Source organism: Lolium rigidum, chromosome 6, assembly GCF_022539505.1.
Source record: "Lolium rigidum isolate FL_2022 chromosome 6, APGP_CSIRO_Lrig_0.1, whole genome shotgun sequence".
Taxonomy (NCBI): domain Eukaryota; kingdom Viridiplantae; phylum Streptophyta; class Magnoliopsida; order Poales; family Poaceae; genus Lolium; species Lolium rigidum.
Window position 1 is genome coordinate 176,828,025 of NC_061513.1, and position 17,531 is coordinate 176,845,555.

The window sequence follows — 17,531 nt, forward strand, 5'->3', positions numbered from 1 at the left end:
CGCCGCTCCCACCACCTAACAACACACGACAAAAATCTAACCCTAACTATCAGGCCAGAACGGAGGAACAAGGTCCCCCTTCCTCCTGCTGCCACCGAAGCAGCAAGCGAGGGGAGAGGGGGCCATGGCCAACACCATAGCAAGTGGAGGTGATTGGGAGGAGTTGGAGCCACCGTGAGGGAGAGAGCTATGGATTTGTTTTGCCAGAGTAGGGCTATTGGGAGCGCTTCTGGGGGCAGTGGGGCTGCCGATTGAGATGCCCCAACAGCAATCAAATACTGTCTCAGAAAGCCATGCTTCCAGTGGGCAACCCGTTCTGTCAAAGCTTATGTTAAGTTGATGAATTCCAACTCAATAAAACTTGAAATGAAGCCTCTTACCAAATTTCATTCACAAAACCCGGAAAGGAGCTCGTTCGGGATTATACATGTCGTCCTCAGATTTGGAATGACAAAGCGTTAACTTGACAGTGTATCTATGTATGTATAACTAGCATACAAAATTTCCTGCCGGCCGTCTAGCACAAACAACATGCCATGCAAATGTGAACGCTATACAACTCACTTCTGGTGACCTTAGCACCAAAACTACCTCAGCCACCTTCCCATCTTCATCGCTGTTATCTTCCGCTTCTTGTGATCACGGTGCTTGGAAGCCATTCGCAGCTTCCTCTTAGCGTGGCGTGCTGGGTCATTGACCGCAACAAGCTTCTCAGCCTGCTTTCTGAACTCCCTCTTTGCTTTGACGTCCTTCCGGACACTGTTGTAAACTTCCACAAATTTCTCAACACCAATCAGATCACGCAATTTGTCCCTGGCCACCTCTGCTGATTGCTTAGCCTCATCTACAAACCAAAAAATCAACAAGTGATAAGCTTGGCTTGTTTAATTTGGCAATAGCACAAATTTATGCTTAGAAACTAAACCTCAACAGCATCAAGGGAGCAGAATAATACGAAATGCATACAAAAATATGCAGCAGCCATTCCACAGTTTAGGACAATACGAAAACAAAGATCATACCACTAATGACTTTTCCAGCAAAATCTTCAGCAACTTTGTACAATGGGTCCAACAGGTGAACAGCATAGGTTAGTGATACTTCGGCTCCAAGTCTTGATGAAATCAAACTGAAACAACTGAATACAATCTTCATCTGCGAACACAGAAAAAATACGGTTTTGTAAGTATTTGAAATCACAGGCACAGTATGTACGATGAAAAATGACTGAACTAATGGTATGGTGCTTACATGTGTGTCCTCCATCCGCATTGCAATTTTTCCCATCTTCTTTAGCAGAGAAGAAACCAGCAAAGATGTAAGTTCTTCACTTCTGTTAAGGTCAAATCCAGCTGCATCAGCAGTGCAGAGGAGAAATGTGTTCTTTGCTTTTTTTGAACCAAGCAATTCAAAACCCTCGAGGAAGGCAACATGATCAGAAGAGCGAAGGCTAGACCAAAACTGATGTGATGAGGTTGTTTGCTTAATCAACATATGCAAGTTACAGACTGAGTATGCAAGATTTTGTATGATCAGATTGTTCGCTGTACTATCACTTAGCTCCATCCTCAACTGTTTCAAGAAAGAAGCAGCTATTATGAATAGCCTGCTTGGTTGGACAAGAAATGATGATGTGGCATCCAACTTCTCCTCACGTTTCCTCTTCTCTACTGAAGCAAAATATGAGGCCACCAGAGAGCTGGACATATTGCGCAACTTGGAATGGGGATGTGTCAGCAGCTTGCAAATTGTCATCCACATTGCCTGCATGTGAAAAAGGGTGTCATGGTTGCACAACAAGAGTACTAGAGTAGCCCTAATACCTCCAATATCAATATCTGTTTATTCATGGACAGAGTTTACTTTCAGTCAAGGAACGACATCACATTAGTTGTAGAATGTGACAATAGTTCCGCATAACCAATAATCAGAGAACTACAGCAGCTAGTAAAAAAAAATCATGATACAATCTAGATGGAAAAGATGCGTACTGCAGCTGCATTTAAGAGGTTCGCTTTCAGTCAAGGAACATAGGGTCACATCAGTTGCAAAATGTGACAATATTTCTGGACAAACAATTATAAGAGCACTGCAACAGCCAAAAAGGTAAGTATACCTCAGTATTTTGCTTGAAGTACAACTCTGGGAACTGTAGTAGTAACCTCTCCATCATGGCAATAGAGTGGTAAGCCTCTTTCCAAAATGGCAGACTGGTTTCACCGGTTAAGTATAGTTGTACTCCTCTAGAAGCAGTGACGGAATATTCCGTTATTTGTTTCGCAATGGCCAAAATACTTTCAAGATGTTTACCAATTCCTAACGAACGATTTCCAGCGAGTAAACCAATAACCTGCAAAATACAATGACCACTTTTCCAGTTTCAGGGGGGAAATACAATAATAACAGATAGAAGTGCTTATATGCTCTCAAATGTTAAAGCAAATTGGGGGACCATTTGTAATACTACCTCTTAACATAAAAGAATGTCGCAAGTTTGTCTAAATTTAAGTGTATTTAGACACTCTTTAGTGTATAGATACATCTGAATTTAGACAAATCTTCAACATCCTTTAATGGACAGAGAGTAGATAAATTCAAGTTTGTTGCATTTAGTGTTTGGGAGGATAAACAGAAATAATCATTAACCTGGGCTGAAGCGCTCCACAAATTCTGTTTGTCGCCAGTGTACCACGAAAGAGAGTACTCAAAAATTGAATTCTTTCCCTGGTCACCAATGCGTCCTAACAGCTTCTGGATTGTTCTAAGGATCATAGAAGACACATTCTGGTGCTGTTCATTTGCTAAAGCAACTACAAGATTAAGAAAAAATGTTTGACCCTGGTCATCAATAATTCTCTGGGGAAATCTGGTAAGAATGTCGTGGAGCATTTCAAGCACAGCTTCTCTTCCCGATGCATGCTCGTAACTGCAAATTTTCAGAGTTAGCTTCTAGCACACATGCAATGGCAAAGCAGGTCCTATTTGAGATTCGTTCATACCTCAGGTTTGTCAGGAAAAAATCAATATGCTGTTGTAAGCGCTTCTCAGAGAGTGGATAATTTAGAAAAAACTGTAGCAGAATTTGGATGCATTGCTGCCTTGTAGAGTCTGTTTGAGTTGTTACCATCAGTTCTCCTATCCTAACTACAATATCATAAATCTCATGGCAAACCAATTTTCTTTTGACTACTGCCTTCAAAAGGGATAGGGCAACAGGCGAAGGGTTTGTCTGGAGATCAAGAAAAATGGGGAAACGGACAAGCATCTGAAGCTGATCATCTGATAGTGAAATTCTATAGCCTCTAAGTAGATGAGCAAGTAGTTTCAAACAAGATGTGACCAAATGACCATTAGAATTTCCAGTTCTCTGGGCAATCTCCATCAGTACATTCTTGATAGGATCTGCATTGTCCTTGAGAGATGGCAAAGGAAGTTTTACCAACATGGCAAGACACCTAAAGGTAATAGAAAGGACACTTTCATACTTGGAACTCAAGCATTTTCCCAAAAGGTTGACAAAAGGATCCAACATCGACAATAGTTGCTCATCTTCCTTATGCAGCTTGATGCTCTTCAAACGATTACGCAGCAACGTAAGTGCAAACCTTGTAAGTATATAGCAATTTTGTAAGCCACCCTCACCCTGTCCAAGCAAATCCATTCTGCGAATATTTTCTTGACCAGGACCAGATTCCGTATTATCTTTGCACTGAGAACCATTCTCTTTACTAGTATCCTCAACAAGACCATAAACAAATATAAATAAATTAGATGTTTCAGTTGATGGATTGCATTCAACCCCCAAGGCTATACTGTGCAACATCGCCTCAAGTTTCGTTCTTAATTTTGGAGTGAGGTGCTTCCGAAGATGCGCAGAAATGGGCAAGATTAATTTCAAAGAATGTGTCTTGAATGTAATACTCTGGGCAATCAACTTAAGAGTCTCAAATGACATCCTCTTCTTTGTCTCTTTCATTTTGGAGGCAATCTTTTCAACTTCCTTTTGTTCCGCAATATCTCCAAGTATATCACTCTCAACTACAGCCAACAAATCTTGCAAGCAATAGTTAAGGCTACCATTCATCTCGGCAGTTACAGTTTTTGATAATAAGAAATGAAGGGTGTAGCCCAGAACATGTAGCTCATAACCCCTTTTCAGTATCGCCCTCAATATCTTGACCACAAACTGCAAGTAACCAATCCCAAGTTCCTTCAACGATGCAGCTAAAGCTGACCTTGCTTCATCACGTACGCTTTCAAGACGATTCTTGAGAAAGTTGCAGACTCGATGTATGATGCTTGACAGTTGTGACTCGAAATAATCCACTGGTAGTAACTTGAGTATCTTGAGTGCTACCAGGTTGATGCTCACATTGACTTTCTCAGGATCAGATCCTAATAGCTTCTGGACCTGTGGAAAGACTACCTTTCGCAGGTAGTGTTGCTTCTCCAAAGAGACTGTAGTTGAGGAGAATGTAACGGAAGAAAGAGAATCTTCATTGATAACATCAGAATTACTCGAGACATCAGCTGTGGGTTTCATGAAGTGGAACGCATCCAATACAGAACATATTAGTCTCAATATGACCTTCTGCTTATCAGGCTTGAGACTCAACTCACGGAAGCATCGCATCAGTATTGTTCGGTAATGCTCCCACTGCACTTTGGCAGCAATAGAAGAAAGTGTATCCAAACATACATCTCTTACATGTTCACCCTTCCCAGCTTTGACGTCGAAGAACATATTAAAAAATAGTGGAACAAATACTTTCATAGTCACATCCTAAAATGAAAGCAAAAGAATTAAATGTAACAATAAAAAAAGGAGAGCAGGAATCAGATGCTCAATCCATTTTAAGTTTGGTCGCCAGCTAATACTGAATGATGCAATGGGTGAGACCTAACGAACGATATTTAGCTTGATAAAGCAAAGAAGATATAATCCACAAGATAGTACCAAGCGAGATAGTGCAACATTGCACCAAAGAATAATGTGCAAAGGAGATATAATCCACGAGATAGTACCAAGCGAGAGAGTGCAACATTGCACCACGGAGTAATGTGCTGATGCATACTAAATGGGATGAAATGCAACACCAAACACATATTGCGGCAATCAATAGCAAAAGATATAGCCAATGGCAGACTGAACTTTGAACTCTACGGCAGTTATTAATTTAATCTGGCACGTATTCCACAAACAAAAAGTTGGCAATAATTTAACAGTATTTACCTCTGAAAAGCTGGTATCTTTCATTGCCTGCCTGAAAAGAGATAACGCTTTGGATCTTTTGCCAGCCTGCATTAGTGGATACGACCATGCAAATAAGAACAATTGTTCTTTATTTGGGCTTGGGGAAGAATGGATTAAGTAGATTTACCTGTAAATGAATTATGTTGTGGAAAAAATCTTCATCCAGATCTTCCTTCCAGAGAGGCCTGAAGGAGTTTAAGGATGGTACACAATCAAAATTATAGACCATGTCGCGAAGTAAAATTATCCACTCCTGAAATTACAACAGAATTAATTTCTTCTTTTTGGTGAGTAGCATATAGTAAGGAACAACAACTTGACAGAATTTACACCTTTTGAACTGATATATCTTTACACATAGCTGAACCCATATTATGAAGGTAGGTCCTCTCTAATATTTGTTGAATACGGCCTTTTGTGCAAACATTGCTGGAATTATTCTCTCCACGTTCAAGAGTGGCTGTTCCAATTGAGCATTCAAGGTCGTTGTTCATAACTGATGCAGAGAAACCCAGGAACGACTGAAGAGCCCTGGACGCACTTTGCCGGAAAATTAACTCTTCGGATGACATATCATACACACAATGAGATAATATGGCACCCATATGTTCTTCTTGCATGCCATGAAACAACTGCGGCTGAACCGTATCATATGCTTTGATTCTCATATCATAATCCAGTTCACCAAGTTCTGAGGTTGAAACCGCATTCAGATCTCGCAGTAACCGAGCCTGTAAGAAGGACCAAATATCACAACTGAGGACTGTAGATAGGTAGGAACAGGTACTGGAAAAGTTGACACAGAAGACACGACGTCAGGAGTAAACAAAACAATTACCAGAGAGCGCATCGAGAACTCATTCGATGACAGCCCATCATAGATATCACAGATACATAGCCGCTGCTCGAGTCCAACAGTCGCAAGCAATGGGTTGAGTGCATTTACAATCTTTACCGATACACCATGCCGTAGATTTGGTATTATTCCCCTTACAACATGTAGAGCTTCGAGACACTCATCTGTTATACAAAAGACACAAGACATAAGAGGGCAGAACGTGTCTAGGTTGCTAGAAGCCTACAGTGTTGCAAGCGAGATGAAAAATAATGAGTTATATCATGTTCCAGTTATGCATGTTGAAATACAAATTAGGCGTGTGCATAGGACAAACTTCACTAGAATATAGGCTTACCAGAGTTCAAATCCTTCTTGCTGAAAAATGGAAGGACCAGGTCTACAACATGCTCTGCAGCTAAGGGGTCTGTGATGTAGTTTAGCAATAGTTTAAACAGCCTAAGTTCACGTTGCCCAAGCCATCTCCCAGATCTCCTGTAGACAACAAGCTCAAAAACATAAGCTCCAAAAATGTGTAACCTCAGTCTGAAGCATCCCCAAGCAAGAAACAGAATTTCCCAAACAATGCAAAGTTGATGTGGCTAATATCTATCTTCCACTAACATGTGAACTCACGAGATGCTTGCACCAAAATGGCTTTAGCAGTACAATGATTTTTTCTTAAGTACATAGTTTCTCTCCAAAAATAAGGATAAGATGAAGCAGAGAAGAGTTCACAAAAGAAAAAGAAAAATCAACCGCATCAAGGGAAGGAAGGCCGCTGAGAAAGTGAGAAGATAACTTTAAAGGCCATAACCACTCACAAGAGATGCTTAACCATAAAATAGATAGATTGATACAATAATGTTTACATTTAATGCATATAAAACTACCTACAGATAACATTGCGAGCAATTCAGTACCATTTGTCAAACTCAACCTAAACAAAAGCATATACCTGTGAAGCTCTTTGCGATAATTAACAAAATCATGGAGACTACTGAGAAGAACATCCATATGTTGAACAAGAATTTTCAACACCGAGTTATCTTCTTGTGGCTCCAAATCATTATCCAGCCTCAATAGATTCTCAATGAATTCAAGTGCATAGGAGGTGATAGATTCGGATGCAGTCCTCACAGTTAAAATAGAAAATATGGCTGGTACAAGGTTATTTGTCCCCAATAGTGGTGCTAATTTTGGGCTCTGACTCATTACCATGAAACACGAAAATAATGAGCTCGGCTTCTCACTACTGGAAGCCTCTTGTCTGAAGCAGTCAATTAGAGGTTTCACAGAAGTGAAAAACGTATTCCAGAAGTATTCTCCAAAGTCATGACTTTCATACTGACCAAGCGCCAAGGAAACAATTCTAATACATAAGGACCTAAGATCCTTTAATTGCTTGACTGAGGCAGTTGCCTGCATAAAAGAGATTGACAGGGATTAGTTCAGAGAAGATATGCACGACTTGCCAACATTACCTTGAAAAAATAATAATAACACCATAAGAACTTCCCATAAGACTTCATAGAACCATCAAGCAGACAGTAGCTACACTTAGTGGGATCTGCTAAATATGTTTAACTAGTTTTTTCCTAAAATTTCAGATACTTCTATAGCTTGAATTAGGCAAATCATTGTGAACACATAAATTTGGTAGTTTTGTTAAACAATATGATACATATGTGCAATAACTAAAACAATCTTAAAGGTAAGAGAACTGTGTATCGTTTTCAGGAGATATTATCATGATGTGACACACCTCACTGTCATCTGCTACTGTCATCTCTTTTGAGCATTCTTTCAGATCTATGGAATTGCCAGCGTCCTGACTCAAGGAACACTCATTGTCAGGGTGATTTGATTGTTTATGAGGATATTCCTCATCGCTGTTCCTTCTGAGATTCCGCATGCAACTCTCCAGCAATCGAACAACAATGATCAATATAGTATTAAGAAATGGACTTATATGTGCCATACCAAAACTACCAAAAATTTCTTCAACCAAATGAAGAAAACCATTTGCCCTTTTCCATGTAAGATTCTCTAGACAGATCTCTGTTGACATTCCCACGATATCAGAAGTACTTCCAAGCAGATTGCCAGACTGACAAGAGAACTTTTCAAGTTGAAGGCTCCCAGGGACCAAGGACTTCAGAAGCAACGAGAAAAAGAGCTGAAGCTCATTTGAATCAAACTGTAGAAGGAAACGGAGAATTGCCTTTCGATGGCTAACACCTGTGTGCTGGCAAAACAATGCAAATTACATAGAAGTTAACTTACACATAAGTTAAATTACAGAAGTATTTGTTTATTCTTAACAGTGTGGTCCAAGACAATCAGCTAAGATACCAACCTTTCGAGAACCAAGCAGCTTCAGTTTCCTTACTTTAGGTGTTAACACACGGATAACCAAAGGAACAACACGACTTCTGTGGCAATTCTGAATAGATACAGAATCGTGTGAAACTGCCCACGTGGTGAGTTCTTCACGGAGAGTTTTTAAATCGATCAGATTCTTAAGGTTCTGACTGTATGGGATCAGGAATTCATCCTTCCAGTTCAAAATGCAATCCAGTGCTTTTGCCTGTATGTCAGGATCACTCTCATCAAGGACCCTGGAAATAAATGTCAATTAATCACAAATTATCATGCAACATCTCACCTAATATTATATTAGCAGCACTACAAATTTACAAACCTTTCAGTTAATATTTCCTGAATAATCTTGCTCTGGGACAACGATCTGGCATTGCGCATTACTCTCAACAAGTTCAGCCATTCTTTTAGAATCATTTTCCATTGTTTGCCTTTACATTTGTCAGACATATATGAATCAACACTGTCGAAATCAAGATTAAAAAAAGGCATCAACAAGGATTGAACATTAAATATTCAAGTCTGCGCTGCAGAAAAAATTGCATTTTATCAATACCTAGTGATGCTGCCATCGCTATAGCCCATGAAATTTAGAAATAATGGTACAAGATGTCGAGAGCAAGACTCCGCAACATCAGGTATCTTCTGTAGGGCTTTAAGCAATAGTGTGGCAATTGTCTCAAGAGGTGTGTAATCATAATCCGTAGCAAGATATAAGCTGAAGCAGTCAAAAATAGCTGCAAAACCAAAGATGAAGTAAGAAATGGCAATACAAGAATCAGCTGAAGTACATGAAGTTGACTTCAAGACAATTACTGAGCCATAGGTCCATAATAACAAACAAAAAGTCTGTGACATGCTCATTCACATCCAAAGACCATAATGCTCAATCAATTCACCAAGCATCATTTCACAAGTTTGGTGTCCTAAGGCCAAATACTAGGAAAAGCAAAGTGAAAGCTTAAAAAGTAAGTTGTCTGTGGAGTATACCAAGACACAGGCACAATATTTGTTCCAACGAAAGGCAAGCAAAACAGCAAGTTGCAGGGTGAGCGCAAATAGATAATCTAAAGAAAGGTTGACATACTCATCAACAGTTAAATCGAGCAATACAAAGTTGCTCTCTGCTATTTGTCCTCTTCAACATAATAGCATCAGAAATACAGCAGTACACGAGATGGGCAAGAGTAACTTAAATGCGGCATGTAGTGAATGAGAACAAATGTAATGGAATGGAGCATAGGAGTGCGTTTGCAGAAGAATAGCACAAACATAACATTTGAGAGACATACACTGTGGGTGGGTTGCAGCTTCCAGTTTCTCTTGGCTTCTCACTGTCAGCCCCTCTGATTGGTGAATGGCGATAAACTCGATAAACTGACTCCAGACTGGTTCCTTGTGCTTCTTAATAAGGACACCAAGACAATCCAGTGCTGGTGGCCACAGATCACTAAATCTATTGTATAAGATCCCAACAATCCCATGCAAGAGAAGAGGTATGTAGTCATCATGAACCATGTTAGAAGACAGACTCATTTGTATCCGAGAAACATAGATAGCAATTTTCCGGCTAGTAGATACTGAAACTGGAGTTGATTCAACAGCGAACAGAGTGTCCACAACCTGATTTCAAGAGAGATGTAAGAGTAAGAACAAAAATTAGCAAGTAAAATATTAGCTGCCAGAACATACGTTAGTGTATTTGGTGTCAACAGCTTCCTCTGCAGAATCTTCTGTCCTTCGCTTCTTATGTGGCCGCTCATCATCTGAGCCTAGGCGTTGATCCATCTTCGCGTAATAGGATAAAATCCTCAATGTTAAAACCCTGATATTCTTATTTGGACTGCTCAAGTTGGCACCAAAGATACAGAATGAATTCAAAAGATTCTGTGGCTCGAATTCTTTTGTCATCTCCAGGGAAGTTGCTCTGCTCACAGAAAGAAACAAATAGAACTGAATAACCATCACAGATGGTCAAATCAAATTAAGTAAAAAATAGAAAGAAGAATTAGAGAGAAGAATTAACTTTACCCAAGTAGGGAATCCAAATATTCAGCTACAGCAGAGAGTACTTGTGGACATGTGCTGTGCCTCTTGGCAAGAGGCAAGAAAAGACTTAATTCTGAAGTTTTACTGCCGTTAACCAACAGTAACTCATGGTAAGTTAATAATGCAGCACCAAGTAGACTTCTCCAGGTATCCTTCGGCAGACCGCTAATGCTATCTGCATGTTGACAAAAAAAATGTGCATTTTTAGAAGACTTCGGATGGTTATTGTAAGGAAGTACTAGGAATCATCAAGTGCAATCACCTTCTTCCACTTCAAGAATCTGATCAAGGCTGCAAATTAACTTATTCAGCATTGTTAAACTATCTTGAGAGGCATCTTTAACATTTGAGTAGCAGCGAATAGATCCCCATAGTATAGCAGCTTCCTTTACACTGACTTGATTGCCTGAATGGTCACCAGTCTTGACTATATTATCTAGTAACTCTATCCACATGCGGATTTTTGAATCACAGAACTTGTAAACTTTCTTTTCCCGGTCAAGATGACTACCATCAATGCCATGAGTTATTCCATCGGTAGCTCCCTTAAATAAATGCAGAAGGATATAGAGAACTTCCTCAGGTGAAGTCTCAAGAAAATTATCCATTGCACTACAATTCATCAAAATGAAGGGTCAAACCTTGATGTGTGAAATTGTACATAAGTACACTTAAAAGTAACAGCAACTACTGACACATACCTCAGTATCTTGCTTTCGAAAGCTTGTATAATCAGTGGGCTTTTTGCCAAAAGTTTCTTTATAAAGATAACCGCACTGAAAACATCAGAATTTAAAACCATGAGAGGTGCTAGACTGCATTTGCAAATATTTAAAAAAATACCATGGGTTCTACAGGCGATAATTTACCTCAAATTGGTTAGTTCAAATACTGGAGCGTATACAATGGATAAGTTACAAGAAATAACTGGAACATCCAAAACACAAAGAAGGAAGTCCAAGATACTCCCAAGAACTTCAAATGAAGAAGCCCCTTCTGTGCTGCTACTAGGCCTGACATACTTACAGATTAGCAACTTAACAAGTTCTAGCATGTCAGCCTTATCTGGAAAAAGAATAAATTACAGGTAAGATATTGTAATCAGAAATAACGATAGAATTCAAAACAGTAAAAAAAAGCATACGGATGAGACAAACGCCTACCAAGGGCATCATTCTGCTTGCTGTTTTCTAGAGTAAATGTAAAAAAATTGATCAAGTGCTTCAAGTGCTCCAAGCAGTCATCCTTAATACAGCTGTTGATTTCTTCAAATAAACAAGTATATACCAGTGCCAACTCTTTCTGATCCACTTCGTTGCATAATCTTTGAATCACGCCAGTTATGACCTCACGGATAGTAGAAGACCCTGCATATTGTGTTAAGGCAATCATTACATTATTGAAATATAATGATAATGCACGAAAAAGCAATCCATAAAAGTATATTTTAGTTAGCACATCATGGTTAGAAAAATAGACAAATATGATGAACGAATCAATAATAGATGCATATTGCTCAGTTAAACTGAGAAGATAATGAGGTTGCCAAAAAAATTAACATCTAGGATGAATGAAGTACTGAATGAAAGTTTTTTTTAAAAAGGCAATGCAACTAACAGGCATGAACAATACAATAGTACATCTCAGTTAAAAGAGTTGTCTGACCATCTGGGAATTTATCGTCGACTGTGGTGAGGACTGACTTTGTCAACAAGAACTTCATGACTTTCCCAGCTCTTGAGTGAAGCTTTGTGTAAGTTCCTCTCATGACGTGCCACAGCAAAGCAGTCACCCCATCTATCCGTATAGGTGATGAATTTTTAGCAGCCTCAAGTAGAGCTTTCCTTAAACCTAACAACCACAGTGGAGGGGAAATGAAGGTAGTCAATATAACAGAATATAGTATACCTCAGACAAGGCTGCCCATTATAGCAGGCAGCATTCCCCACCTCCCCCCTTCCGAACCCAAAAATATATACTTGGAGACTCAACATAGTGTCTAGCTGAACTGGTGGGTTGAAACATATCATATGAATTGCAGAGAAAATGTTCTATATATGACTCTTACATAAGAATAGTCCTGCAGCTCACCAAATCGACAGTGTATTTGATGTCAAACAGTGGGTGGGCCTTCTTGTTTGAAAGAAGATGTGGAAATATATGTGGTCAATACCAACTGTCAGCAGGTGTTTCTTTGTGGTCTTAAAATTTAGCAAAACAATCTCATTAAACAATCTATTTCTATTGTTTGGGACTTGCATTGACAAATGTAATCGCAAGTCGCTCCATGGGATCCACGATGAGGTTTGTCATGACACATGAGAGCAAAACTAACCACGAGAATGATTATTGTTAGCTCATAGAAGAAAAATCGTGTGTTGCACATGCACACTAATAGTCACAGTGACTAATAGTCGCAATGTACTAGTGTAGGCAGGCAAATGCATTGCCAATATTCTTCAGTCAAGCAAAATAATCCATAGAAGAATAAATATTCAAATAAAAAAGAAACAGACTGAAAAGTGACACAAAAGAAGGGTGATTGAGAAAAGGGGCAAGATCATTTGAAACCTCAGGCAAGGCCTTCTTTAAGCCTCAACTGTTATGTAGTCTCTTTTACTCACTAGGCTTGAGCAATTGCTTTCAGTTTTGGTCTAAGTCAATCATTCAAACAAAAGCTGTAGTCCTATTTGAGCCGTTGACAGGTTATTGAGAAGGTCTGTTTTGGGCAACGCCTCAAAAGCAAATGGCTTTGGACCATGGCAAATGAAGTGTTCAAAAGCCGCAAAGAAGACTAGCGACCCAGATGGGAGTATTCCCTCTGTTAAACATCCAGTTCAGAAAAGGACAGAAGTGAGAATAGAACAATACCTTGTGATAACTGACTGCTGGGTGCATTCCTCAGCAAAAATGAAACAGATTCAGCCATAAATTCTCTCACATAATCCTTCGGGAAAAATCTCAGTGGAGCTGTGGTCCTTCAGAGATGATAAGGAATTTGCAGTTAAGGTAGATTGTGGAAACGAAAAGGAAAAGTGATGAGTGCAATTTGTTTACTCTATCATGTTAAAGAGATAACGAAATGAGTCAGAATTTAAAAAGTATATGTAGACCTCATTTCTTTCAGAAAATAACTAACCTGAGAATCTGAACAACATCTTTTACTAGATACTTCTGCAAGTACATCATTATACATGACCAAGATGTGAAGACCTGAAATACGACATATCATTATGACTTTTGCTACTCAACCACAAGATGATAAAATCAGAATAATATTATAATAAGATGTTCTACCTGCTCGAGGATTTCAGGGTCACGATCACCTCCATCACCAAGGAGAGCCGATATAGCATCAGCATGTCTTGCTAGAAACCTGCAATCAACAGAACGGAGAGAAGTTCAAACCCTGTTAAGTAAAAAAAAAAGAATACCCATGAAGGTGAACACTGTACACAAGTATAAAGCCATAAGTAAACAATCATGCTGGATGAATACTGCAGTTAGTTTAAATTAGAAACTCACGGCAAAAAATACTCTAGAATATCCCTGGCGAGAGCTGCAATTAACCTGCATGTGGAGAGCAAAACACTTCAGACCGCAAATAATAGCTAAAATGGTAATTAATACCGGAAAAAATGAGAACGTAGAAAAAACATAGAATTTGAATTTGAATAACTTAACTCTAATACAAAATAATGAAGTCCAGACTACGAATTAAAATATACCCACAGTAAATTTCAAAATTAAAACAGAATTATGAGCCCAGAACCAAACTAGGGGTGCTCTAGGTGAAAGTTTACTTGAGGTGTAGCGTATGAGGAAATTTTAAATATTATATTGCATCATAAAAGGAGAAGCACATTGCAATCTTGGTATGAGCCCAGCTGACACTCTGTTTGAGATCCTTGATTGCTAGACTTGGCATAATAAGGAAGAGGATAAAGTTCGGCTGATTGACTGTGGACAGCAATATTTCTACGAACCCACTGATGACGCGGGAATTCAGCAGACATGATCCAAATCTCGCAACATTCGTGCTTGTAACAGTTCAAATGATCCAGAAATGTCACATAGCCCTTAAGGAAACTCAATCTAACTTCTATAGCAGAGTATGCATACACATGATATTATACAGAACCCATACTAGATAAAACCATATACAGAAAGGTCCACAACAACTCTATTGTAGTAACTCTTGGAAGGTGATCAATTAGGATATCGATTTGAGTTCATTTCTAATTCTTTAATTGCAGGAAAGCTTTCCAAAAAAATCTAAAATGAAACATCCGAACTTAGAGGCCAAATGAGATGTAGACAGTGTGATACCAGTCAATTCATTCTGTAACCCGAACATTCACATGGAAAGGCGACGACATCACATATTTTAGTAGCACGAAATCACTCACTCATGAAACCATGGCCCACTTACATGAGTATTGGCTCGAGGGATAATCGCGCCGCCATGTTTACTCTTTGCAGCAGCGCAGAAAATATTTTTTCACGGTGCAAAACGATCTGTGGTAGTGTCTGTACCAACGGTATCATCTCGTCATAAAAAGAGATGAAGTCTTCTGCAGTATTCAGCTCCTGAGTCACATGAACAATAGGAAAATTAGAAAGGTAACAGAACATTTGAGAATCACTCCACATTTACATCAAGGAATAAACTTCCACAGAGGCTAGATACAATACAACTCAGAAACCTTTCCATGTATTAAAAACTCAATTATAGACCACTACAGAACATTCCATGAGCAGCCAACAACAAGTATGAAAGCAGCCAACAACCAAGTATGAGTGCGCAAACATCACCGTCACAGCAACTTCTCGCTCATAATCATACAAGCCTGAATTTCACACATTTAAAAGATGCAACCAGCAGCTGAAAAAAAGTTCAGGAATGGTCTCCACATCACACCAGTTCTAAATGATCTGAAAAGAATCCTATGAAGTTAACATATCACCAACCTTAAGAATTAATTTAAGTATAGTTCTTCAACACCCCATGGAAAATATGGATGTGCATTGAGCATTCCAGATTCATTATCGATAAAGAACCACAAGAGTATTCAAAACCGCGAACATCCGTACAGCTCAAGAATATGAAAACCTTCTATTCCAACATACAGCTTGCTAACTCTATAGTAGGCATCAAGCAATCCGACAAATCAAGTAGCTGAGCTCTCCACACTTCAATTGGCCACATGCATAATCTTAAACATATTGGCATCGACAGATTGGAAGAGTTAAGGACATACTGTGAAATTAGAACATCTTGCATAAATGGCTTAGGAAATTAAGGAGTAAGAAAGTCTCTTTGAAATAAGGAAGTCTAGAATCACACCTGAAGTTTCAAGCATCATCATCTGGAATTGAACAGGGGCATAAGGACTAGGATATTTTCGCTCACTATATAAATAAATTTTCTGTGTGCAGTCCAGATAAGAAGATGGTTTGGATTTTAATGAACTACGAATAAAAGTGATTAAGTTTTCCTAATGCTCTAGGCACCAAATTAAGCTTCCCCGTTGCTCCAGGAGAGAATTTCACACATTCAGAAATAAATTCAATGAAGCGAGAGGAAGACAAAAGTGCATACCCTCCACTCGACGAGAGCATCGAGGAGAAACGAGGAGCCGCTCGAGGGCTCCGCCTTGACCGCGTGGAGGCTACGGTACACATCGATGTCGATCTCTTCCACCCGCTGCGAGAAGCTCTTGAACTGCACAAACCCAGGTATACCTCCTTAGCAGCCGTAAAGACACATCGAATTTCCTGGGGAGTGGAACCAAAGAGGGAAGGGGCGAATGCTCTTACCACGAAGCGCTTGCGGCTGGAGGAAGAGGTGTTGAGGCACTTCACGGCCGCGTACGACGGGGTCGCCATGGCCGCGGCCGTCGAGGTAGGGCGAGGCGGTGGCTACAAGGAGGAGGGGGGAAGGGGGGCGCTTGGGAGCATGTGAGGGCGGGGGTTTAAGCGGAGGAGGAGCTGCCTAGGGTTTTGAGGCGGCGGTGAGGAAGAAGACGAGATGGCATCTACGCGGGCTTTATGTCTGGGCTTTAATGAATGGGCTATCTGCCCGACTACAAGAGCTTTTTTCTTTAAATGGACCACAGGGGGTTTGATTTCGCATTTTATAGCAGACTGCCGAGTAAATTACAAGGAACTACCATATTTCTACCACAATAGCGTTAATCGTTTTAACTTGTGCGACCCCACTCTCAATGATGATGGGGCCTAATTATTGTCGTTTTGTCGTTAGGTGGACATAGGGGCCCATCCATCAGTATCTATCTCATCTATATCTTCTGTTATTTTCATCATCATGTTGGTCTTTTTTATTGGGCATATGCGGGAAATGTTGGAGGCGGAGACAATGTGTACAAAGAGTCTGAACCGGCGGTGTTCACCGTTGACCCGCGGAGTGGTTGCCCGGGGACTTCCGAGATCCGTCCATGGGCGAACTCGTCGGAGAAGGTTGACCGAGGCAGGAGCATGAGGCTTCCACCTGCGGAACCGAAGGGCGGCGAGATGCATGAATCCTACCATGGTTGCATCGAGATGTCCCCAATCCGTGCGTCGGTGAGCTAGATCATGGGCGTATCCGTCTCCGCTTGGTCCCCACCCTGCCGCGGTGGGGCCGCCACGGGCTGCGATATATAAAGAACCAACATCCAAGGCCAAGCAGTGGAACGCACCCCCGGCGGCTGCAAGCCCACTCTACCGATTGGCAAGTGCTCTGCTCGGGACATGTCGTAGGTGAGGCGGTCATTGCCGGCGATGCCCGTCCAGACCATCCCGAGATACGACCACGACGCGCTTCCCCTGGCCATGAGTCGAACGGTGAGCGGCGGTAGCAGGGTGCCCGCAGCGAGGGTGCGCGACCTCCATAGCAACGGCCCTAGCCCGAGGCGGCCGAGGCCGAATGACCACCTCGCCACGAAGGCGGCGGTTGGGCCTAGGCGAGGCGTCACGAGCGGTGGAGGACGGCGGTTAGGACAACGACGG

At 40.6% G+C, this 17,531-nt stretch overlaps 1 protein-coding gene across 1 annotated transcript; it reads right to left on the reverse strand.

The window, feature by feature from the left end:
- Nucleotides 1-355: 355 nt before the first annotated feature.
- On the reverse strand, nucleotides 356-16,409 carry LOC124663593 (small subunit processome component 20 homolog). Its single transcript, XM_047201278.1, has 31 exons — nucleotides 16,313-16,409; nucleotides 16,123-16,265; nucleotides 14,953-15,110; nucleotides 14,046-14,090; nucleotides 13,818-13,896; nucleotides 13,660-13,733; nucleotides 13,392-13,498; nucleotides 12,186-12,371; nucleotides 11,684-11,887; nucleotides 11,390-11,585; nucleotides 11,222-11,296; nucleotides 10,783-11,132; nucleotides 10,503-10,695; nucleotides 10,164-10,398; nucleotides 9,764-10,094; nucleotides 9,028-9,208; nucleotides 8,794-8,934; nucleotides 8,449-8,710; nucleotides 7,855-8,337; nucleotides 7,048-7,511; nucleotides 6,448-6,584; nucleotides 6,093-6,274; nucleotides 5,587-5,985; nucleotides 5,382-5,507; nucleotides 5,234-5,299; nucleotides 3,000-4,783; nucleotides 2,647-2,926; nucleotides 2,117-2,350; nucleotides 1,252-1,764; nucleotides 1,023-1,155; nucleotides 356-844 (listed from the first exon to the last, which is right to left on the reverse strand). Exons 1-31 carry the CDS (start codon nucleotides 16,407-16,409, stop codon nucleotides 588-590), a joined length of 8,115 nt encoding a protein of 2,704 aa, XP_047057234.1. The 3' UTR covers nucleotides 356-587.
- Nucleotides 16,410-17,531: the final 1,122 nt, after the last annotated feature.